The sequence below is a fragment of the Rhinolophus sinicus genome, chromosome 16 (genome assembly GCF_057876585.1).
Source record: "Rhinolophus sinicus isolate RSI-liver-muscle chromosome 16, RSI-T2T, whole genome shotgun sequence".
NCBI classification, from domain to species: Eukaryota; Metazoa; Chordata; class Mammalia; order Chiroptera; family Rhinolophidae; genus Rhinolophus; species Rhinolophus sinicus.
This window is the reverse complement of record NC_142516.1, coordinates 104874912-104899293: the sequence shown is the minus strand read 5'-3', so window position 1 is coordinate 104899293 and position 24382 is coordinate 104874912. Positions and strand designations below refer to the sequence as shown.

General features: G+C 34.8%; 1 protein-coding gene across 5 annotated transcripts in view; it reads right to left on the bottom strand.

Annotated features, from left to right (window-relative positions):
• Positions 1–2052: 2052 nt before the first annotated feature.
• Positions 2053–24382, bottom strand: part of FNDC3A (fibronectin type III domain containing 3A) — a 157857-nt gene continuing 135527 nt past the window's right edge. For all 5 annotated transcript variants that reach the window (XM_019748010.3, XM_019748011.3, XM_019748012.3 and 2 more), the window contains 12 exons: positions 21682–21820; positions 21119–21187; positions 20190–20308; positions 18513–18618; positions 18250–18425; positions 16674–16787; positions 15794–15943; positions 15413–15696; positions 15098–15310; positions 12626–12792; positions 11302–11429; positions 2053–4637 (listed from right to left, as the gene is read on the bottom strand). In XM_019748010.3, coding sequence (XP_019603569.2) covers positions 4323–4637; positions 11302–11429; positions 12626–12792; positions 15098–15310; positions 15413–15696; positions 15794–15943; positions 16674–16787; positions 18250–18425; positions 18513–18618; positions 20190–20308; positions 21119–21187; positions 21682–21820 — 1980 coding nt within the window. In that variant the 3' untranslated portion in view covers positions 2053–4322. The remainder of the gene's footprint in view (positions 4638–11301; positions 11430–12625; positions 12793–15097; positions 15311–15412; positions 15697–15793; positions 15944–16673; positions 16788–18249; positions 18426–18512; positions 18619–20189; positions 20309–21118; positions 21188–21681; positions 21821–24382) is intronic.

Below are 24382 nucleotides of genomic sequence, written 5' to 3'. Positions count from 1 at the left end.
ACAACAATGCACCAGCTCACACTGCAATGTCTGTGAGGAAGTTTTTAGCCAGTAAGCAAACAACGTATTGGAACACCCTCCCTACTCACCTGATCTGGCCTACGATGATTTCTTTCTTTACCCAAAGATAAAGGAAATATTGAAAGGAGGACATTTTGATGATGTTCAGGACATCAAGGGTAATGTGAAGACAGCTCTGATGGTCGTTCCAGAAAGAGTTCCAAAATTGTTTTGAAGGGTGGACTAGGCGCTGGCATTGGTGCATAGCTTCCCAAGGGGAGTACATCGAAGGTGACTGTAGTGATATTCAGCAATGAGGTATGTAGCACATTTTCTAGGAGTTTGAGAACTTAATTGTCTGACCTTGCGTAGAAGGCTACCACATTCTTTTTTCTACAGCTGCACAGTATTCCGTTGCATTAGGTGTGTAATTAATTTTCTAGTTTCCCACTGTTACTCACTTAGGTAATTTTCAGTCTTTTGCTGTTACAAACAGGTTTGCAATGAATAGTGTTGTCCATTGTGGCACAAGTGTGGGAATACTGATCAGTAGGGTAAATATTTGTCAATGGACTTTCCTGATCAAAGAGTATACGCAATGAGTAATTTCATAGGGATTGTACAGCTTAAACTCCACAGCAGTGCAGCTTTTTTCTTTACCAACATAGTGCGTAACCAAAGTTTTGCATTTTTGCCAATGACTGTGAAAATTTTTTTCCATGTTTTATTTTGCATTTCTCTTATTATGTGTGAGATTGAGCATCTTGTCATGTTTGAGTCCTTTGTAGTTCCTTTGAACTGCCAGTATCCTTTGCCTGTTTTTATATTGGGTGATTGGTCATTTTGTCTCATTTCAGAACTCACTACGTTTTCCTGTATTAGAGATTAGATTAGTCCTTTTCTGAGATATGAGTTGAAAATATTTTTTTCCTGTGTGCGATTTGTTTTTGTTTTTTTTTTTTTTTTTTTTTAACTATAGCAGCTTTGATTTTTATGGCATTAAAATGATCAATCTTGCCTTTTGTGGTTTCTGTATTTTGAGGCATGATCTGAATGGTCACTACCATTCTAAGATTAAGTTCTCCCACATCTTCTAGTCTTAGTTTCATTGTTTACATTTAAATGTTTAATTCATGTGGAATTTATCCTGGTGTAAGGTGTGTGTGATATGGGTCCAAGTTTAATTTTTAGATGGTTACCCAGTTGTCCCAACGTCATTTATTGAATTGTTCATTCTTACTCCACTGATCTGAGGTGCCAGCTTTATAAGATGTCACCATACACATGGGATCCTCCTGCGGAGAATCTGTTCATGATGATGATAAGGTATCTGTGTTGGAAACCAACCCCCGGAATGCTCAAACACACTGTGTGTATTTCCTATTTCCAATCTATGGGGGAAAAAAGGTGATGTGTTAACACTGTAAATCAGTATCATATTAATCTCAAGGCTGATCTCATACGTAGTTGCTTCTGTGGGCTGATGCTCCTACATCCAAAATCTCTCTTCCCCAGCCTAACATTTTAAATTTTATTGTGGTACCTGCAGTTGTGGCGATTAGAGAGCCACTGGGGTTTTAAAAAGCAACGGATCCCCGGATGAGGTCTGTGAAAAGGAAATTTTCACAGTGCAAGGAGAGGGAATGTTGAGCTCTCTGGTGGAGGGCAGACCTGGGAGGTGATGGCAGTGCCAGTAACAGGAAGGTTCTGGGGGTGGGAGAAGGAAGGTGCTGGGAGAAGGTGAAGAATACAGGAAAAGTGAGGAGAGGTCAGAGATTTTCTTTCCAATGGAAGTTTACCTCAGACCCATCCTTATGTATGCAAAGGAAGCAAGATGTCAAATGAATTGTACAAAATCAAGTCACTAGCATAAAACTTCTAATTTAATTATCTAGTCTACTGGTCTTTATCTTTTTGAATATGCGTGCTCTCATGCTGAAGATTTGAATAATGTTGGGAAAATTTTTGCAAGCCCATTGCAAGAGGGGAGACCTTAACATTTTCTAAAAGAGGCAGGAAATAATGAATGCATATGAACACAATAAACATATCTCAAAAAAGAATGATACAACTTTTATTTTCCATGGATTTTAAAGATACTTTTACTACATATTTTATGCATTTTTATGAGATTATATTTTTTCATTTGTATGAAGTTCAACCTTATACAATTTTAAGGTGATATGTTTGGTAGTGTATCTATAATCTTTAAAAAGTTTAGAGTTTTTGGAATGTACAGTATATGAGGTAAAATCAAGATTACATTAAAAATTGTTTTCTCTTCTGCACTAATTTTGCAGTGAGGTTCAAATGGCAAGTACACTATTAAATGACATTTACTATCAAAAATAGGAGTTCATTTGAGTTACTATGAAAAACATAAGCCACCGTAACTGCCACAGTGGCACATTTACCATTTTAGACATTCAACTATATAGAAATCTCTGGGCTATTACACTCAAACTCATTTGTACTGCCAAATGTGGCACTTTTAAGAAGTTTCTAGAAAACAATCGCAATCATTTGTTTTTGGGGAAAGTTATCAGGCTATATATAAGAGATTAAATTTAAATAAAATGTAAACATACAGTATATTATAGTGACAGATCATTCTTACCACTTGGAAAGGCCAAGTTTATCCGTTTCTTTTTTGAACAAAGGTTAATGTTTTTTCTACAGCACAGATCATTTGACACAAAACAATTACAACACATGCCCATTCTAATATAAGAAAAATTCTTCAGAGATCTTCAAAGCACAAAACATATGTTCTTTATCAGAAACTGACAGAAGTGCTTAGTAATCACTAAACTGCTAACCTCAGCAACTAAAAATTAGTGATTCGCTATCCTGAAATTCAAATAATAAATTAAAAAGGCTAGTTACAAATGTTTTACAGATAACAGATGTGATAAAACAAGAATTTTAGATAGTTTCATTACAAAGTGTATTATTACTGGCAGTCATTGACATCTATGCAAGATGTACAATGTGACACTTGACAAAATACAATCTGATCATCCAATAACTCACAAATGCAAGCTCACAAAACATTAATGAATTATGTAATTGCAAAGTGCTCTAATGCAACATTAACCACATGCAATCAACAATTTGGAAGTATCCAAACAGACATTACATTAAACATTAGTTTTTCAAGATAGAAAGCAGCTTGAAGTTTACTGGTGCAAATTAATTTTGTCTTTGAATTTGGTGTCCCAAACAAAAAGGTCAGGTTTGATTATGGATTCTGATGATGATGGCAGTAGTTATGGGAGAAGCAGCAAAACTTATGGGAGTTCTTCAAAATTAGCCTATACCAGATGGATGGAGCAAGTGTGTGTGTGTGTGTGTGTGTCTATATATATTTCTACACTTGGTATGTATAGTTTATATGTATGTCACACATGTATGTGCAGGTTTTTATACACATACATAAATAGTTCAAAGGGTCACAAAACCAAATTATATAGGTTTGAAATTCAGAGTTGATTATGATTACTTTAAAAAAGTAATTATCTAAAAGCTCTCTGTTCTTTTCCACGTTCTCAAGACCTGAAGAAGTGCCTGTTGAGTAAACATTAAAATATTTAGGCCAAGTAAACTGTCTGTGCTTTCTTTAAGTGACTTATCTGTGAATTCATGAATATATAGTTGTAATGAAGAACTCCACATTTATCAAACAAGGAAGTTTTTTTTATGCATATTCTTTCATCCAGTTTTTGTTTGCTAAGCCCCTCCAGTTATTCATCATAATCTCACTTACCAAATAATTAAGACAAATGAGGAGGTAGAAATATAGCACTAGATTGCTTTCACAGCATCAGACTTTAACATTTTTATATAGCATGTTAGTGTAAATTTTAATCATTCTGAATCATTTTACTAGGTAAAATCTTTAAAACAAATAGATCAGGTTGTCACTGTTACACTCATGCTGACTGGTCAAAATATCAATTATACATTGTTACCTCTTAGAAAGTTGTTTGACAAGAAGGCATGTCAAAAAAAAAAAAAAAAAAAAAAAAGGAGAGAGAGAGAGAGAGAGAGAGAGAGAGAGAGAGAGAGAGAGAGAGAAGAAAAAATAAGGAAAGAAAAAGCCCCAACCAAACAAACCCCCCCAAATTGCTATTTCTGTGGCTTGCAGTCTAATAAGTTGCCAGCCTCTACCTAACAATATAAGCACTGAAAATGGCAAAAATGATGTACTATAGTCTCAATGCCAGTGCTAAATGCCACTGTTTTTGTAAAAGCAATACAGACATAATTTTAGTACATGACAAAATAAAATGTAATACAGTATTAAAAATAAAGTTATATTTTCACTTGATTACAAAGTACTGAATGATAAAGGCGATTAAAATGGAAAAGAAAGCAAACAGCACAAGGATGACGGCTGCACACTGCTCGTCGCTCAGTGCCCGCCGGGTCCTCGTGCTTCCCTCAGTGTCTCTGTGGGCACTGGCTGCTGGCTCAGTCCTCTGAGAGATGAAGAGCACGGTTGTGCTGTAGGGACCGACCAGGTCCTGATGCCCCATGGGGTCTTGGCACTGGCGAATGGCACACACGCGGAAACGATATTCACAGTTCAGCTGAAGGCTTGAATACCGGAATGAAGAGTCGGGGCCTTTGTAAATCTGTTTAAAAAAAATTATGTGTGGAAGCTGGGCAGAAAATCTGGTTACTTTTAAAATTGGCTAGTTTTAGAATTATTTTTTGACTTGAAAGTTAGTGAGTGCCACTACTTTTATCTTTTAAGTGGTATTTAAAAAAATACCTATCCATTAAAGGACTTACCTGTCTGCTGCATAAGGGCAGGAGAAATTGGAAAAGTGAGGATGTGAGATCTCCCCTACCCTCATAGTAGCTAGAGAACAAGCACCATCAACCCACAGGCATTTCCCTGGTTTCCTCAAATGTAAGAAGTCAAACTTTTGTGAAATCACATTTCATAAAAGGAGGAAGAGTGTCTAATCTTGCTGCCCGATTGTATCTTTTCAAACATATCTGTTGAATGAAATAATTAATGAACAAGAGGAGCTTTCTATAGCTGTCTATGGCAAACCATTTTATAAACTTGAAAGAGATCACTTAGAATCACAGAATTGGATCTTAAAACCCAACTCCTCTGCCTATTCCCGAGAAGGGAGATAACAAGCATGGAACTCCATAGATTTCCAAGAGTGTGCTAGTGATTCAGAGAAGATGTATTGGAATCGGTCACCCCGGGTCCACGCCCTGCTCTACCACTCTACACTCCATGTGATCTTAGAATAACTACCTCAGTGTAATAAACATAAGAATAATTACCTTGTATGGGAATTCTGAGAATGAAATAAACTAAGACTTGTAAAGCCCTTAGCACAGCCCAGCATATAGTGAGCGCTCAAAACACGAGGCTATCATTCCCACTGATGGTTCCCTCCCTGATTCTGTACACCGGAAACCAAGGCTCCCAGTGACTTCCCTGCTGAGCTCTCCCAGCTGGCTGGTGGGCCGTGATTCAGGTTAACCAGGACCTGGGCTGGCATTCCTTCAAGAAGTTTTAGCTGCCTCAATTGCATGTGTTGTAAATCTACATTTTTACATACTGGTTTGCTTCTAAAGGAACAAGGTAAGATCTCTGTCTCATTTTTGTGTCTCCAGAATCCAGCACGTAACAGGTATGTAATAAAAGGCAACTAAATTTGTGAATTACTATTTTTACTTCAAAATGTGTATCAGTGAATGCTGAGAAGATACATAAAGGAACTTTTATTGGCGGAAGTAAACCTTAAGATGAGTCTTAAAGAAAATGGTGAATATATACATTAGTTCCGAGGATGCAATGAGCGTTTCAGAAAGTGGGACTATAGAAATGGTTCATGTCTGGGAGGTGGTGAAAGGACTAACTTAAGTAAATCAGAAGGTTGTATTAGAATGCAGTATGAAATAGCACATATACAACAAGGTCAATTTAGTAAAAGTAAAAAATATGTGTTTGTCTTATGGATATAGAGGCTGATATTTATTTTTGTCTTTAAATTTTTCTTTACTTTCCATTTGTCTCCAAATGAGCATGGTAATATGGTTGGGAGAAAAAAAACTCAACAAATGGCATGAGGGCCATAGGTGAAGAGCTCTGCCAGAGAGGAATATACTAATACACTAGTTGGAAATTTAGGTTTAATTCCACAGGGGCCAGCTCAGGGGTGTGATATTTAAAAAGTGATCAAGGAATCCGTATCATAAGGCTGAGTGAGGGAGTGAGGGAGTGAGGGAGCTGGGCAGGACAGGGCCGCTTCCTGTATAAAAAAGCACAAGGTTATGAAGCTTTGGTATTGTTTTTGTGGATCATTTTTAGAAATGACTTTTATTTGAATAAGAGTTAACAGCTATCTCCTCCCCTCCCCAATTCTTCTGAGAGTTTAAAGCTAGGGGACCAAAATGATGTTAGTGCTCATGACACTGAGGAAATAAAGGAAAGGCTAGAGAGGAGAGGCTGGGAGGAAAGATGACGCGATGAAGTTTTCAATTTTGTGTTTTAGAAGTTGGGAGGATATCTACACAGGGAGACATCTTATAGGGAACTGGAGATACCGGACTGAAGAAAACAGATGAACTTGCTAAAGCTCATTTAAAAAGTTTCTATATCTAAGTGAAGCTATTCAAAATAAACCTCAAGCTTGAGATGAGCTAAGGTAGGTCTTAGAAAGAGAAATAAGAATTAAAATGAATAACACCATTTACGCCTCCCTCACCCTTTTCATATTAACAAGGTAAAATTGTAGTGATTTTAATAAATAGAAAAGGGCTAGTAAAAGCTCTAATAAATTCATAGCTTTTTGGCCTGTAACTTTTGCTCAGATAGTTTAAACATATAATTAAACAAAATAAAACAAAAATAAAGCAGCCCCTTATATTTGCTATCAATCAACTATCCATTTATACGTAGAGTGTAGCAAATATCAATTAATGCAAATTTATAGTTAAGAGAATGGCAGCCAAGGGATTACTGTTTTCACTTTGCATTTTAATTGAGAAATGCAGACTAAATTTAAGCTTGTGAAGTTCGGGCATGCCTAGCTGGCCAAGAACTTTGAACAAGTATGCAAACTGCAACAAAATTTTTATAGGGAAACCTTTAATTTACCAAGTACTTTTACTAAAACAGTTCTTGTTCTTATCTTTTTAAGGACAAGTGTACGTGTTTACTATCAAAGACGACCACTTTTGAAGCTGTCAGTACAGAGGAACAAATTCTGTTTAACTATTTGTACTTTCTGTGCACATCACATATCCACAATCTGATTTACATTGAGTAATATGCACAGTAGATATTACTGTAGCAGTTAGTATAAAACAATGATTTCAGCAATGCATTATTTTTAGAGTGCACTTATTTAAACCTTTCCTTAATATTATGCATTAGATTACAATTAAAAGTAATTATTCATTATGACATATAATAAGGCATATACTCTTAAATAATTTGGTACATACGGTCACACAATGTGATATTTCTGTAATTTATGAATATACTATTGCAAATAATTATTTTGTAGTGATAAATACATGAAGAGAGCAGTAAACACCCTAATAACTGATTGTAGACACCACATAGCTTTAGTCTCTACCATTACTTCCCCTCTATTATTGCTGAGAGTTGTACGTGAACTTGGAGCTTTCAGAGCAGTTCTTAAATTTATTGTGCACAAACACCACTTGGAATGAAAACAAAAACAAAATAGAATTGTGGGTCCCACTTCCAGACATTCAGGTTCATTGGGTCTGCAGATTACTCTGAGGAGCGCTGTCTTTGAGAATCTAAGTTCAAACAGGAAGAAGTTGTACAGAATCCAACAGGCCAAGGTCCTAGTACCCATTCTTGACACTGCCGACAGTACGCTGATTTTGAACTGGGAGTCAAACTCTTCGTACCCAGCACATATGCTAGGAGAAGCTGGCCTGCTTCTTAACTCTAGAGGTTGGCTTAAGCCCTGGCAGTCACTGGTTCAGGGATAGCTTTGTAATCCAAAGCGTTCTAGTAAGTTCCCCATGGCTAAGGGCAGCACTGAAGACACAGAAACAGTGTTGCTGAGGACTTCACTGAGCTCCTGCATCAGCCAGTCCTGAAATCTGACTACCTTTAGGCTGCTCCTTAAGAGGATTTACACTTAATTGCTTATAAACCAGTTTGAATTGATTTTCCTGGCATTTGCAACATAATGACCTCTGACACAAGAACAGCCTGCGACTCCCGACTCCCTCCCGCAAGGGATGGTGGGCTGTGCCCCCTGCAACTAGAAAACGGCAACTGGACCTGGAGCTGAGCTGCGCCCTCCACAACTAAGACTGAAAGGACAACTTGACTTGGAAAAAAGTCCTGGAAGTACACACTGTTCCCCAATAAAGTCCTGTTAAAAAAAAAAAAAAAAAAAAGAACAGCCTTAGGAACAGACTCCCAGTGGAGTTCATCTGCTTTGAAAGTGGCCTACTGTCCCCCGATATTGTCACTTCACCTTGTTATATACCATTTGAAATGTCACTTTGGTTAAAAAGCACTTGCTTTTAAAAAAGTATATACTTCTGAGAGGATTAAAGAGCCAGAAGACACTTGACTTTTGGTAAGCAAATAGTCTTTCTTTTAAAGCCAAAAAGGTCAACTATACTGTGCACATGGGAGTTATGTGTGTGAGAGAAGGAGGCAAGCGTCAGAGAAAGAGTATAATTGTAGAGAATGGGGCAAGTCTAGGTGAGGTGCTACATAGCAGGGTACAGAGCCGCAAGAAGGCAGCAAGGGTTGGTCAAAGGCAGAATGCAAAGATAAATTTGTTTCGTTTGAAGTTTGGCCCAGGGTCCTAAGTGCTGGTTGCTGCCACACTCATTGGCTTCTAAACCCCCAAACTCAGCAACATTACAGGTTAAACAGGTTTTTATAGGCTAGCCTAGAAACTCAATTACCAACTTATAAATAATAATCCTCCTTAAAAACATCAACAGTTTCTACTGCTATAGAATAAAGACCCACCAAGACCTGGCCTCCTCCACCACACTCTCCATTTCTGAGCCTTACTCAGGTCACACTTGAGAGTTCACGGATCCCCCTAAGCTCCCCAGGTCCCCTGAAGACTCACTCAAACAACATTCTGTTTGGAAAACATTCCAAAGTCTAGCTGGAATAAATCATTCCTTTTTATAAAGTAGGTTTCATCTTTATTATGACCTGTTATTTGTTTGGCTATGTAAAATGTGTGGCTATGTGACATTTAACTTTCTTGAAATCAGAACAGTAACTTAATATAGTCCCCGTAATTCTCCACATACTTAATACATGTGCGGTGAATGTCAAATTTTAAGTAAAATATTAAATTCTATGAAGAATTAAAAAAAGAAATGACCTTCAAACTTTTGGACTATAACTTGCCAATAAATTGTAAAATTTTGTGAACATTTAAGAAATTTAGGTGAACATATACCGGATGAAATTCTAAGGAAATCAGTTTTATAGTGTGCTTACAATCTAAAGTAAGTGAAAGTGATGATAGGGTTTAGCTTTTAAGTTAAATCAGAATTAGCATTGCTGTTTCATGTAGTGATATGTTTATTAAAATTCATATACTACTCAAGTGTGGGGTCCCTATTTCCTTTAAACATGTAATACAATTACATTTTCTTTAATATTAATTTTGCTTCCTCCTTGGAAGGAAACCTGCTTATCTGTAAATTATATTCAAATCTAATTACCATGTCAATTTGCAGATGGATTAATAAAGAAAAACGATCACATGCCAAATTTAATATGGCTCTTTGGGGCCTTTTGTAATTTCAGTTAAGAAATTACACTTCCATACTGAACAAAACTTGAAAGAATACCTATGTTGGAAAATATTCTATTATTAATAGTTATAATGGAAGACCGAAATAAAGATGAATGATTTTCTAGTGGGAAAAGAAAATACAAGATGAGATACTAAAATGAAAACAGTCTAGCTTAAAATCCCTCAAAATCAAGAAGGTTGACAGCAAAAAGGGAAAATCAGATGAAATGCATATAGAAATTAGGCTTTTGAGTTAACATAAAAAGTTCTTTATTTTTGAAATTTCTCGGCCAGGAAGGTGAAACTTCCTCTAGGCTTCCACAATAACTGTGTCTACTGTCATATTTACAACACTGCAATATAATTATGTCCATTAATATTATCATAAAAACCTCCTTTATGGTCTCTGTGCTGCTGCCCTTGTCCGACTCTAGCCAAAATGACCGTGTCCAATCATGTGACAACTCTAGTCAAAATCCTCCATTATCGTTTCTGATTTTACATGGAGTAAAAGTCACAGTATGACCTATAATGTCCTGCATGATCTCCATCCCACTCACTGACCCCCTACCATGAACCATCTGACTTCATCTATACCTTTCTTCCTCTGGTTCACAGTGCCCCAGACACACTGGCCTCCTGGTTGTTCATGAAATTTAACAAGCAAGGTCCTGCCTCACGACCTCTGCACCTATTGTTTCCCCTTAACACTCTTCTCTCCATATTCATTTCCTTCGGGTCTCAGTTGAACTGTCATCTGACTGCCCTGTATGAAACAGCACTAGCTGTCCCTTCCCCCAGTACTCCCTATTCATTTTATTCAGTTTTATTTTTTTTTTTCCTCTGCAATTATCACTATCTAACATCTTATATATTGGTGAGTTTCATTGCTTTTTAGTATCTTTTTTTTTTTTTTTACTAGAATGTAAGCTATATGGAGGCAAAGACTTTTTTTTACTCAGTGTTACATCCTGATTGCCTAGTGCAGAGTTCAACAAATACTTGTCAAATGAATGAATACTCTGTTTAAGTGTAGTTCATTCACATCCAAAAGATTTTTAATCCTGAGATACTGTGTAGTTACTAATCTTTGGAACACAGTAAGTACTGAACAATTTTTTTTCAATTATAATTGACATACAATATTATATCAGTTTCAGGTATACAACGTAGTGATTAGACATTTATGTAACTTGTGAAATGATTACCCCGATAAGTCTAGGACCCTTCTGACGCCACAGTTATTACATTATTAATGACTTTATTCCCTATACTGTACTTTATATTGCATGACTATTTTTATAACTGCCAATTTGTACTTCTTAATCCCTTCAGCTTTTTTATCTCCACTCCCAATTGGGTGACCATTAATTTGTTCTCTGTATCTATGAGTTGAAGAAATGTTTTCGAATTAGGAAGATAGTCAAATCTTGCATTGAAAATACATAAAAATGCGAAACGTAAAATATATATATTGACAGAATTGTATCTTGGTACATACCTGTTTGAATTCTGAATCTTTTCCCACCATAGCTTGAAGACTGTAAATAACTGGATCACCTTTCATTGGCTGCAAACACTCCCATGAAATTTCACAAATGTGATCATTTATTTTTTCTATTTTGGGGGCTATAGAGAACAAAAAAATAAGTAAAATCTGCTCTACTTGATTTTTAACTTGGAACATCACACAGACACTTATTTTAATCAAAATCAACAAACATTTAAATCCCAGTTCTAAATTTGAAATAAATATCAGTGAAGTTTTGAAATTTGCAGAGAAATGGTCAATGGTTCACTCTTATTAACTCCAGGGCATACAATGTACAGATGCTATAATGGCTTGATTGACTAAAACATCTGTCAAGGTAAGCCCTATTTTCACAGAGCCAACAGAAGGGTAGATGGAAGTTTAAAAATAATTACTATGATACTTTTAAGAGTATAACTAGAACATAAAAATTTACAATTTAATAAGACAATGAGTTGAAAAGTTATTCAATCCTAAGGCGATGAGTTGAAAAATATCCTAGTTGCTTGACCACATAAGACTTTTTCAAAGGGGTTAAAATCAGCAATATTCTAAGGTTAATTAAGAGACACTAAACTAAAACTAGATAATGGAACAGAAAAATTACTCAGTGGAACTCCATCAACATTATTGTAAACACTATTCAAGAACAGTTCTGTTAACTATGGATCTGCTTAACAAATGATATATTCAAGTACATGGTCCAGGACACTGTATTAGAAGTGTTTGTCATTTGTCCTCAGAGTGTGAGGAATTTTAGTTGTTTTGGCTAAATGCACAGGTACAATCTTGCTGGGGTCATTTTAAAATAACCCCTCTGAAATTAATATATATACGTGTGTGTGTGTGTGTGTGTGTGTGTGTGTACATTTGATTTAAACATTCAAGTTAACTAAGAATTTATGTTTTGCTTAACAGACAACCTGGTTCTTTCTTTGAAATTCAAATGAATGAATGACTCAAAACAACCAAAGTTTGTTTATTAAAAACAGCAAATGACCCTATTAGAAAACCAGCCTATCTATTCAATTTAGTATTTTTATGTTAGATTATTAAAAAGATCAGTGACAAAAACCGGTACTTGTCTGAGTATCAATGTGCCAGATAAAACAGCTTTTATTATTGAGTGAAACTACCAGTAGGTGAGTTTGTATATAAAATTTCTTTCTTATAATTTAAATGTTGGACATATACTGGATGATAAATTTTAATATCAGTACATAAAGCACTTTATGCAAATGCATTTAAAATTAACTTGTTATTAAAGAAAATAACTTGAGGATGTATAACATACCTTTCAAGGCAGCTGGGACAGACTTTGGAGTAGTGAAAATATATTCTTGGGAGAGAGGACCTTCCCCTGCTTCATTACAAGCTTGAATACAGAATTTATAGGATGTTGACTCATTAAGTCTTTGTACTTTGTATGTATGACATGGACCTCTGTACAAGGATACAAACCTAAAATGGAAATGATTCATTTAAAATAATCCTTGAAGTCCGTATGTTTAAAAACTATTAAACAAGTACAGTTGGGACATTATTTAGGAATAATAAAGTACTCCTACAATTTAGTCCAAATAAATATGTGTTTTTCTTCAGATGATGAAAATCACAGAATTGGTAAATATCCCAATTTGACATGGTTTTCTGAAAATTTACTGCTAAATTTCGTATCCAACCATGGTAACTGTTTCTTTTCAGGCTTCTGATTGCTCTGTTTTAATGTACTTATTTTTAAAGATGTTCAGAACCCCACAATTTTCATTATAAATTATTTCTAACTGGAGTCACAGGCATATACTTTGTCACATAAAAATGGGAATTCTCAACTCCCAGGCATAATTTTAGATGATTTGGTGATGTTTTGTAGAGATTTACATAGCAGTATGATAGAATATATAATTTCCCATAAATTATCCACTCGAACTATTAGATGGGAAATTTAACATCATATATGTTACCCATAAGTTGAATGTTCCCCAATATTTTTGATGGGCTGTTTTTTAAATTTTTTAAAAAATTTAATTGAAGAGAAATTGGGAAATGAATAAGTATTCATATAGTTCTAATAGTCTGAAAACTATAGTCAGGTTAAAAATGAAATATTTAATGACCTGAAATAAGAGTATTTCCAAGAAGCAATAATTGGATAAGCCTTTTTAATCTCCAAAATGTTTTATTTTTTATTTTTTGGGGGGGTTTCTTTCAATGATAGGAAAAAAACTAGTGGCAAAACCACTGTTGAAAAAAGCTGAACAGTGACAAAACCTGTGGTCAGGGAACAGATGAAGTAACCTTGGGGCAGCAAGTGTAAATAGTTGTGAAAAATCATTGAAAAGTAACTAAATTACTTATTATTAAATTATTTATTAAATTTATATAGTAAATTTAATAAATTATGGTAGATTCAGTGTCATAAAAATTTTTGATTTATTTTCCATAGCCAAAGGCCACTAACCATACTCATACCCTATAACAATTCTCTAGTTTCTAGCTAAATATTAAGTTTGAAGTTCTATAATAGCATACAGAATATAGACTATAATATAATCTATATTTAATAGGATCTTTATTATTCTATTATCTTTCAACCAAAGACTTATTTAGATCTGTTTTTTGTAAACCTTTTTATACTATCCCAAATGTAAATGCTGGAAATGGGATGAAAATAACTTAAAAAATTAATTCACAACATATATTAAAGATAAATGGCTATACCAAAAACCTGTGGCAAGACAAAGAACCTCCTTTTAGACATAAGGATACAACGAGTACATAAAATTTTGCAGAACAAAGGCTAACATTCACAGAAGCACAGATTTCAGGAAATGACCAATACTATTGGTTCTGTGTAATGCTCCTACTGGTGATAAAGTATTTTTAATTCCATGTGTCATTTTAAATGTGTAAGTATTTCCAATAGAGGGTACTCAATACTTGGTTAAGAAACAAACCCAACACAAAAAACAAAGTAACTGTGGGAAAAACTGTTACCTAGTACTCTGAATCTATCAGATATACAAATTGTTTCTAACAAACTGACTGAAAAGTAGAAATGTAAAATTCTAATTCTTAAAATATTAGAAGAGTAACAGCTGTGGCGGGTATATGGCATTGTTTATGTGGGATATACTGTCAATTAACAGTCCCAGATTGGTATTTGAATAATGTATATTATAAATATTTTGAATAACATTGTAATTAAAATGCATGATTTAGTGGGGGTAATATACAGTATGAATGTAATGAAAATGTGAAGGATGGCAGCACAGGGAAGAACCTGAGCAGTAAGGGAACTGGATAACTAATCAGAGTCTGACAGATCTGACAGTGAGGAACTGCCAGATTCATTTAGTGTGCAGGCCCTGTGACAGGGGTGTGGAGGAGAGTAAGACATAATCCCTGTCCTCAAGAATCTCAGAGGCCTTAAGTCATTCAATCATTTGCCGTAAAAATTGCCTCTTGCTGGAAGTAAGCACTAGGAAGCTAGCAAAGACTGTGTTTCTTTTACTAGCATGAAGAGAGTAAATGGGTTACAGAAAGAGACAAGGAATAGTCCACTTAATTTTTTTCTCTTTTGGCATCCCACCCACCAGTTAAAAACAGGAAATCTTCATTATGTCTTGATGTTTCAAAAATGGCACACTTAAAAATTATTTCTTAGAATTCTAACTCTATTTTTGAAAATTTATTTTATTTACTTATATTGTTTATAAAAATTCACATGCTTAAGACCTAAGAAACTACACAAAGAAGCAATTACCTTCCGTTCTTATCCTCCATCTGAAGATGGTACTGAACAGAATCTGTTGACAATGTCTTTGGGGTTCCTTCTCCCCATTTCAGCTTAAGGTTCTGGTGGCTGAAGGCAACACATTCCAGACGAGGTGGATCAGGAGGGAGGGGCTTGGTTTTTAATTTTATCATGTGGCTGAAAGGACCAGCTCCAAGGCTATTCAAGGCTTGAATTCGTATTCTTAGTGTCACATTAAAAATAAAAATAGAATGTTAGTTTATGATTATTCTATTTAAAGTGTCTCTGGTCTAGGCAAAAATTAACATAGTTTTTATAGTGTACCTGTATGTTGTATCTGGTTGTAAATTGTCTATAATATAGCTTGTAACTTTTCCTACTGTCAAGGGCTGTTTGTCTCCAAAGTCTATGCTATAGGCAAGGATTTCTGAACCGTGGTCACAAGGCTTTTCCCAGCTTACTGCAAGGCATGTAGAAGGTGAATAATGGGGATTGTCGATATCATCATCACTTATTTCTTGAAGACAAGTCACAACAGCAGGAACTGATGGTGGAGTCGCACAGGCTACTACTTCACTGAAAGGGCCTGCACCCACAATACTCAGAGCCTACAAATTAACAGAGCCCATAATTAACAAAGACATGACCATGAAAATGCCCCCAAAACCCCGGACAGATTAAGTGACAAGGCCCTGATCGCCTTACCTGGACTCGGCAATAATAGGTAGTTGCTGGTGAAAGTCCTTTTAATTCATAACTGAGACCAGGCCCACAATAACATAGCTGCATGCTTCCTTCAACTCCTCCCCACTCTAATCGATATTCAGTGACATCAGTTCCATTACTCAAAGGGACCTTTAAATTAAGAAAAGGATAAAGGTCTTAAATTTTGACATTGATTAAATAGCTTTTGGGTAAAAATGTTCTTTACCTGAGCATATAAAAAATTGGATTGCTTTTGAATTTGAAAAAATGTTTAAGCAGAATTAAGACTTCAATATTGTACTTTTATTCGTTAAGGCCTCCTGAATTTAAGATTGGTTAAAAAAATAACTTTGTTTTCAATTAGAAGTAGAAATATGACTGAATTACTTTAGAAAGAGTATTTTAAGGTAAATATACTTCTAAATAATTCTGTTTAGTAATATAAAATGTTTAATCATACAAGGACATTTTCTTTGTTAAATTTAAAAGGAAACCGAGAATGTAATTATCATTACTGATCATTACTATGCACAACAAATACACTGTAGATAATAAATATGAGAAACAGTATTATACTAATTACTATGAATGTTTGTTCTAAATGTTAGTTAAGCTCACCAATGCCTAAATACCTCAGTACTGAGACAAAGCCTTTGATAAAATACAAAGCACATCATGAACAAGAATCTAAGTACTTGTCATGAAATTATACCTTACTTAAATGCTTCAAGGAGAAAAAAGAACTCATTTTTCAGTGTGAATTTAACTAGACTTACTCTTTGTATAACTTAGGAGACAATACGAATAGTATCTTTATTCTTTTATGCAAACTATTCTAATAGCTTAGAAAGTAAATACAGGTCAGTGGAAATCACAGTACCTCCCAATTCACTTGAGCACAAGTTGCAGACCTGCATGTCACGTGAGGGGGCTGGCACTGATCTGGTGGTCCAGGGGCTGTAGTAATATCACATTTTTCCGAAAATGGTCCAAACTAGAAACACAAATTTAAACAGGGCTTTCATTTTTCACCTACTGATTGCATAGCTCTCCATAAAAATTCACAAATAATTAAGCACATCATTTCTCTCCTTTAAGACTAATTGGTCATAATATAATTCTAAAAGTTCACAGAAATTAAAAAGATTTAATCATCATGGAAGTGAACATGTGCGGTATTTTTAATAAAGTTTCATTTACTGTACTTTCTTTTCTTGTCCCTTATTTCTTCATGAACTGGTTTTCATAAGAAGGGTGGGACATTAGGGAATTAGGTAGATAGAATCAATCAGAAGAAATTATGTGAGGAAAGCACAGGAGATGGTAGGCATAAATTATATCTTCAAATTTAGAATAACTTCAGAAAGGTCTAAAATGCATATTCTCTGGAAATACAGAAAGCAAGTATTCACTTAAGATAATTTCGATAAATTATCAGAAACCTGGAAACACAGATTAAAGACAGTAGTATGAAAGATGCTATCACAATGTATTTAGAGCCCTGTAGGGCTGACAAGATGATGACTTCAGATAGGAAGGGATGACTTATGTAAGAACTGCCGAACAGTATATAAATTTGACATATAAGAAATTTAAAAATAAGTTTACAGATACAAATATTGAACGCAGTTGGAGGATGTAAAATATAGTACAGTTCACTAAAATTTGAAATAATGGGGAGGGAAGAAGCTTAGTTTAATTTTGTGAAATTTTAATTTATAGTTTAAAGAAATAGTGTTACTCAGTTGAGGTTAAGGAGTCACTGCTTTGACCTTAGATGCTTTGACCTTAGAGAACCTGCTTTAATGCAGAGAGATGAGAGGTGTCACTGGTGAGTGGAAAGGGCTCCCGCTCTGAAGTCTGACAAACCTAAATCTGAGGCTTATTATCACTTCTTAGTTTGTGTGACTGTGGGCAAGGTATTTAGTTTTTCTTAGCCCCAGCTTTACTCAGTTGTAAAATGGAGATATCACCTATTTTGTCTATTTTATGGAGTTGTACACATATTTAGATAATATTAAAAAAATCCACACAAAACCAGAAATGCTTAAAATGTAAAGTGTTTCTCCTTAGGCGAAAAATGAATCACAATTAGTTGCCAACTCAAAGCTGCATATAACCAGCCTCAAAAAGAACAAGTATTTCATTATATGATCTTGTTTCTACTCTTAAATTTACTAAGTAAACCCTATTAGCACCACCTGAAAGGCAAACTTTAGCCCAGATCAAGTCCAAAGTGTCACGAATTCTAAGTGGGATTTGAAAAATACCGAGATTCTATAACAATTAAGTTACGGTATATACTGATCTTGCTCTTATTTATCAATATAGGGTTATTAAAAATTGTAAAATATGGAATCACATGTTGAAAGCCAAACAGCCACATAATGGGTACATTTACGTATGTTCCATGGAACACCACTGGGATTACAATTCAGTCAGCATGGTATACCTACCCCCATTTTGTTAGCTGCACGCAGTCTGAAGCTGTAAGTCTTTCCAGGAAGAAGGTTGTTCACTGTACATTCTACTTCAGAACCTTGGTAAACTTCTCTGGGTTCATCTTTTTCTACAGGAGACATTTCCACACCATAGCAGGAAATGGGCGATCCACCATCGACCAGAGGGGGTCCTAAAGGTGGAAAGATTTATGCAACTTAACAAAGGGAATATATTTAGTAGTAACTTAATTATAATTTATTACCAAAATGGAAATTACCCCATCGTAATTGTATTTCTTTTGCTTTGGGTCTACCCTGTAATCTGGGAGGGAGGCATGGGCCAGGAGGCACAGCTGGAGTCTGCACAAGTAAAGTTTCAGATACCTGCCAAAACAAAAGCAAAAACAAAACAAAAATGCCCCAAGCCAAATAATCAGACTACTTGTATTAAAGAAAAATAACATGAACACAAAGATTGCACCAATAATTTGAAACTGTACTTGACTACCAACTGAAAATAAAGTTCTCAATAAATCAAAATCCAATTAAATCATTAAAACTCAAATTTTATATAGTAAATAAAATAAAGACAAGTACTACGTGACCACTATATACAAAGAAAGTTATCGAAAAAAATGAAACAAAAACTTTTCCTTTTCTTCTTTACATAAGTAAAAAACAAAAACATCCCAACCTCCAACACAACCTAATGGACATTATTTTTTACCCTGTCCAAATGGATTTGCGAATCTCTTCCAAAGAAGGATGTTTTAACATTCTGTAAATGCTGTCTGCCATGTTTTCAAAAGGTTTAGACTATTTTGAGTACTTGACTGTATACGGTATTTTTAAACTAAACACTAGTTTATTTATTTTAAAAAAGCTCTTTCCTTCTTCCTTTCTACCTAAAAATAATTAAAAAATCAGGTAACCTTTTCCAAATATTTGTCATCTTTTCAGGTGTTTGGTACTGTTTTTAGCTTCTATGCTATTTAAAAAATTTTTTTCAATTTATTTTAAAAGATATTCTCTTAAAAACATTGATACAAACCCAGTGCCATATTCCTCATCTGCACTGTATTAAGATTTATACTTAACTTTCTTTCCAAACATAAATAACATCACCTTATTCAGAAGGTATCTTATATAAGAATGCTATAATGCTGTTTTAGACAAATGGGGTTTTTGTTTTTGGTATGTAGGAGGGGTTTCCTTTTTTTTTTTTTGAAATCCAGGAAGATTTTCTTATTAGATAAAATGAAATGACTGGATCCCAAGCCTGTGGGACAGGACTTGCATTCAGTTAGTTTCACAATACCTGCATTTTCAACAAAAAATTTATAATTCATTTTTAAAAGTACTTTTATTGCATTAAATTCCATTTGAAAAATAATACTGAAAGCTCCAAGAAACCATTCTTAGTTAAACTCACTTAAAAAAAATGACTCCTATTAAAAAACATCTCTCCAGAATACTACATCTGTCTCATATATAGTCAATGGCACACTGTAAGTCCATTTTGGTTACTGGGTCTCTAATAATAAAAACAATTGCCAACTTTTCTGAAATAATATGAGAATCTGTGTTTAAACAGTAAATGATATTTTACAGTTTGTCCTGATACACATAATTTATGAAGCAGTAAATTAGTCTACAATTATTTTATTTCTATTAGGTATGGTTATTGAGCATCATCCGAAAATTTACCTTTTTAAATTTTCTGCAATGTTTTCATTTACTTGTTTTTTCTAAAGCTCAACACCAAGCAGAAAATAGGTATTCATGGAATCCAGACTGTGAGCTAAGTGGTCACTATATTCTGGTCACTATAAAATTAACCACCTGGGTTACAGATATTACTTTTATACATTTGTGAATACATTTCAATATTTGAAGTGGCATCTGGTGATTTGACCAAACTTAAAAAAAAAAAAAAAAATCTGTGTAAGTATTACCGCACTCTGTCCTCCGTCGCTGATACAGTAAACTCGTAAACGATAGAAACAGCCTGGACTCAGCCGATCACAAAGATGTTCCCTAGTAGCTCCACTGTAAATCATGTCCCATTTGTTTCCTGTAGGTGAAGAATAATGTTCAATCAGCTACAAGATAATGTTTAACGTTTTGGTATCATGGACACGGCAGGTATCCTAGCTTCACTAAATAAGTTTATGTAATTTGTCAGAAACAATTTAAGCTTGTTTCGAGTTTCCTGGAAATGATCTAATTTTCTTTGTGTGCAGCTTCCTAGACAAATTTTGCATGGCTTTGTTGAAGGGAAATATCTCTGTAACTCTGTACAGACTTTGGCTGAGATTGATAATTTGCTTTTAATTAAGCATTTTAAATGTGTTTACTGGTCCAGTAATAACATTATAACACACAAAGAGTAGAAAGAACCAAAACCACAGGAAGTTTAGTCTTAATTAAAAGACATCCTTATTTTTCGCAGGCAATAGGTCATTTCACAGAAACAAAGACTAATAAATGTGTCATTCAAGAATAAATTTTACTACGCATAGACTTTATTACTAACACTAGTATAATGTAAGTTAAATAAGTTTTAGAAGATAATTTTTCTCTGATACATCTGGGTATAAATCTAATTATATAAACTAATATTCAGAAGACTAGGTATACTGGAACTGAGCAATGCAAACAAGAAAAAAAATAAGAAAATGTAAATGTAATAATATAGGTCTTACATTTGATCCACTATATTTCTGGAGATTACAAGCTAAAGTGGGTCACAGGCAAAATCCTAACTGCTACAAACAAAGGAAAAAAAATCAAGAAGAAAAGAGATCATAGAAAATGTAAAGTCATGAAGAGTATAGGCAGACTGACTGGTATACATCTGTTATTTTGTAATAGTTTTTCTTACCATTAGAACCTTCTGCCATCTCCACTACGTATTTATTGATGGCTGCCCCTCCGTTGTCTTTTGGTGGGTCTATCCAAAGAAGTAAAAGTGGCATTAGGAAAAGTACATGCAATTTAAAATGACAGAAAATCCTAACAAACAGAATACTAAACCTAGGATTGCTTAAAAAGAAAAAAGAATCGCCTGCAATGCTTTTTTAATATCAGGATTCCATTATTCTATTGTTTTTGCATTAAGTAGTATATAAGCATATTCAATAAATGTTTGTTTTAAATGAATAAGTGATTTTCATTTCTAATGAGAGCCAGGAATGACCCAGGTGACATTTGCTACAAGTTCAGTAATCTTTCATTTCACACAGTGCTATCCCTGCTAATAGTTCTACAGTAGATCCCATAGCTTTCCACAAAAAAAGATCTTCAAACAATGACTCTCACATTTCCTACTGAACTTGCTTGAGCTAACACATTTACTCAAATATCGTAAAAATTATCTTAATATTCAAATATTTTAATCATTTTAAATGTAAAAGTAGTAATATACAAATACGCATAATATCTTACCCCAAGTTATTTTAAAACTGTGTGAATGTATCTTTCCTTTAACTGAAGGCTTTATAGGTACTCCTGGCTTATCAGGGCATGTAGTAAATTCTACTATTTCACTTGGATTACTTTTACCTTCTGAGTTGTAAGCAATAACCTGTGACAAAACATAAAAATATAAAGTAATTAATGTTTGATACCTAATGATATTGGCTTAATGAATGATGACAGACCTAAGGACTCAAAATGATAAAAGTTTTCACACTGTGATGGCTTATTTATGTGAGAACTGATTCTCTTCAATAGGGACTCAGCATATATGATGAGCAGTCAGTATAATCAATCTCTTTTTAGAGTCAGCCCTGGGACTACAAATGTGAGTCTAACAATCTGATACTAAACAAGAGTTATCACAGGAACAAGCTACGTATAATCGCATGATACTCGATGGGCCTCAGGCTCGTTTCACTTATTCTTTCACGTTCTTCAGGGGTTTAACAAGATGCCCACAAATTCTTTGAATAGCCTTTTTTCAAAAGAAAAAGGCTAATTCTTCTTCCCTTTCAATTGTACTTAATGCCTTACTTCTAACAAACCAAATGTAGCAGATATGATGGTGTATAACTTCCCTGTGGAAAAACTTATGTGGTGAAGAACTGAAGCCTCTGATCAACAGTTAGCGAGGAACTGAGGGCTCCTGGCCAACAACCACTTGAGTGAACTTAGAAGCAAGTACTCCAGCCCCGGTCAAGCCTGCAGATGACTGCAATCCCAGCTGACAACTTGAGAGCAACCTCACAGAAACCCTGAATCAGAACCACCCAGCTAAGCTGGTCCTGAATTCCTGACTCATAGAAACTGAGAGCTAATAAATGTTCATTTTTCCAAGCTACTAAGTTGTGCAGCAATAAATATAATTCACATCTAGGTATTATATTTGACTATACTAATTTAATTATATTTATATTTTAACTTATCTCTTCTACTGAACTTAAACCTCAAGTCCAATATCAAACTTGATATGATTTTCTCTTTTCCAAACCCGCTCTATCTCTGCTCTTCCCCATTAGTTAAAAGCACTACCATCTACCAACTTGCTCAAGTGAAAAATCCAGGAGACATCTTTGATTCTTTCTTCTCTAAACCTACATATCAAATCTATAGTAGTCTCCTCTTATCTGTGGTTTCACTTTCTGCAGTTTCAGTGACCAGTGGTCAACTGCAGTCTGAAAATATTAAATGGAAAATTCCAGAAATAAACAATTCATAACTTTTAAATTGTGCATTGTTCAAGTAGAGTGATGAAATTTCGCACAGTCCTGCTCCAGCCCAGGATGTGACTCATCCCTTTGTCCAGCATATTGATGCTGTATATATTAATACTACCTGCCCATTAAGTCACTTAGTAGCCATCTTGACTCAGACAGAGACCACATTCATATAACTGTTGTTATAATTGTTCTATTTTATTATTAGTTATTGTTGTTAATAATTTACTATGCCTAATTTATAAATTAAACTTTACCACAGGTATGTACATATAGGAAAAAAACACAGACACATGTAGAGTTCAGTACTATCTGTGATTTCAGGCATCCACTAGGGATCTTGGAATATACCCCCCACAGGTAAGGGGTGATTACTGTATCAATAAATACTGTCAATTCTACCTCTTTTCTACTGCTACCACCAACTTAGTCAATTCCTCCTTTATCCTATCTTTTCTGAAAGACTACCATATACAACTAGTTTCCCAGCTTCCATTCCTTCCCTCAACCCCACCTACTTTCTACACTGCAGCCAGGGGACTTTATCACTTCTCAGGTTAGAATCCTCCAATGGCTTCTCAGAATAAAATCTAAATTTCTTATCATTGGCTATCACGTCCTATACGATCTCACCCCTGACTACCTCTACTTTAAGGTCTTTTTGTATTAGCAGTTCTTTTCCCTTGCCTGGAATGTTCTTTCTGATCCTGACCTGCTACCTCCTTCTTGTTATTTAAATCTGTTTAAATGTCATTTCTGAGAAGACTTCCTTGACTACCCAAGTCACTCTGTGGCACCTCACCCTATTTTAGTTAACTTATCACTATCTGTTATTTGTTTGTTAATTGTTCAGTCCCTCCACTAGAGTATTAGCTATTTTGACTACTGTTGTATTCAAGTGTTTAGAACAGTGCCTATCACAGAGTAGATGCTCAATAATTATTGGTTGAATGAATGACTCATTGATAGGGACCACTATGGCATGACATGACACCACAGATGAGCCTCCAAATAAATCTACTACCCAAATAACTCACGCAACCCATGAGAACCCAGTAAAATTCAGTCTAATTGTTCAACTTTGCTCAGGCTTCTTCAGTCCCCACATATTCATATGGATTTTCAGGATATTTTCTCACTCTGGGCTTTACAAATGAGACTACGAAGGGGATCAAAATACCTCTCAATATAGTACAGAGTATTTACTTAAACCTAATAACCAAAGAAAACTTTAAAAATAAGAACAGATTCCCTAAAAATCAGAAAGATCCACTAATTATGTTTTTAAGGCTATATAATATTGCAGCATTGCCTCCTTTTACTTCAGTTAGCCATAAAAGTATAAAGCCATAAGGTATCTCTCCTACCCCAATTTTTACAAATAATCAAAACATCCACTTGGAGCACTGTGCTAGCAATTCTAGGTGTGGTGCACCCCCTACTTTCAATGA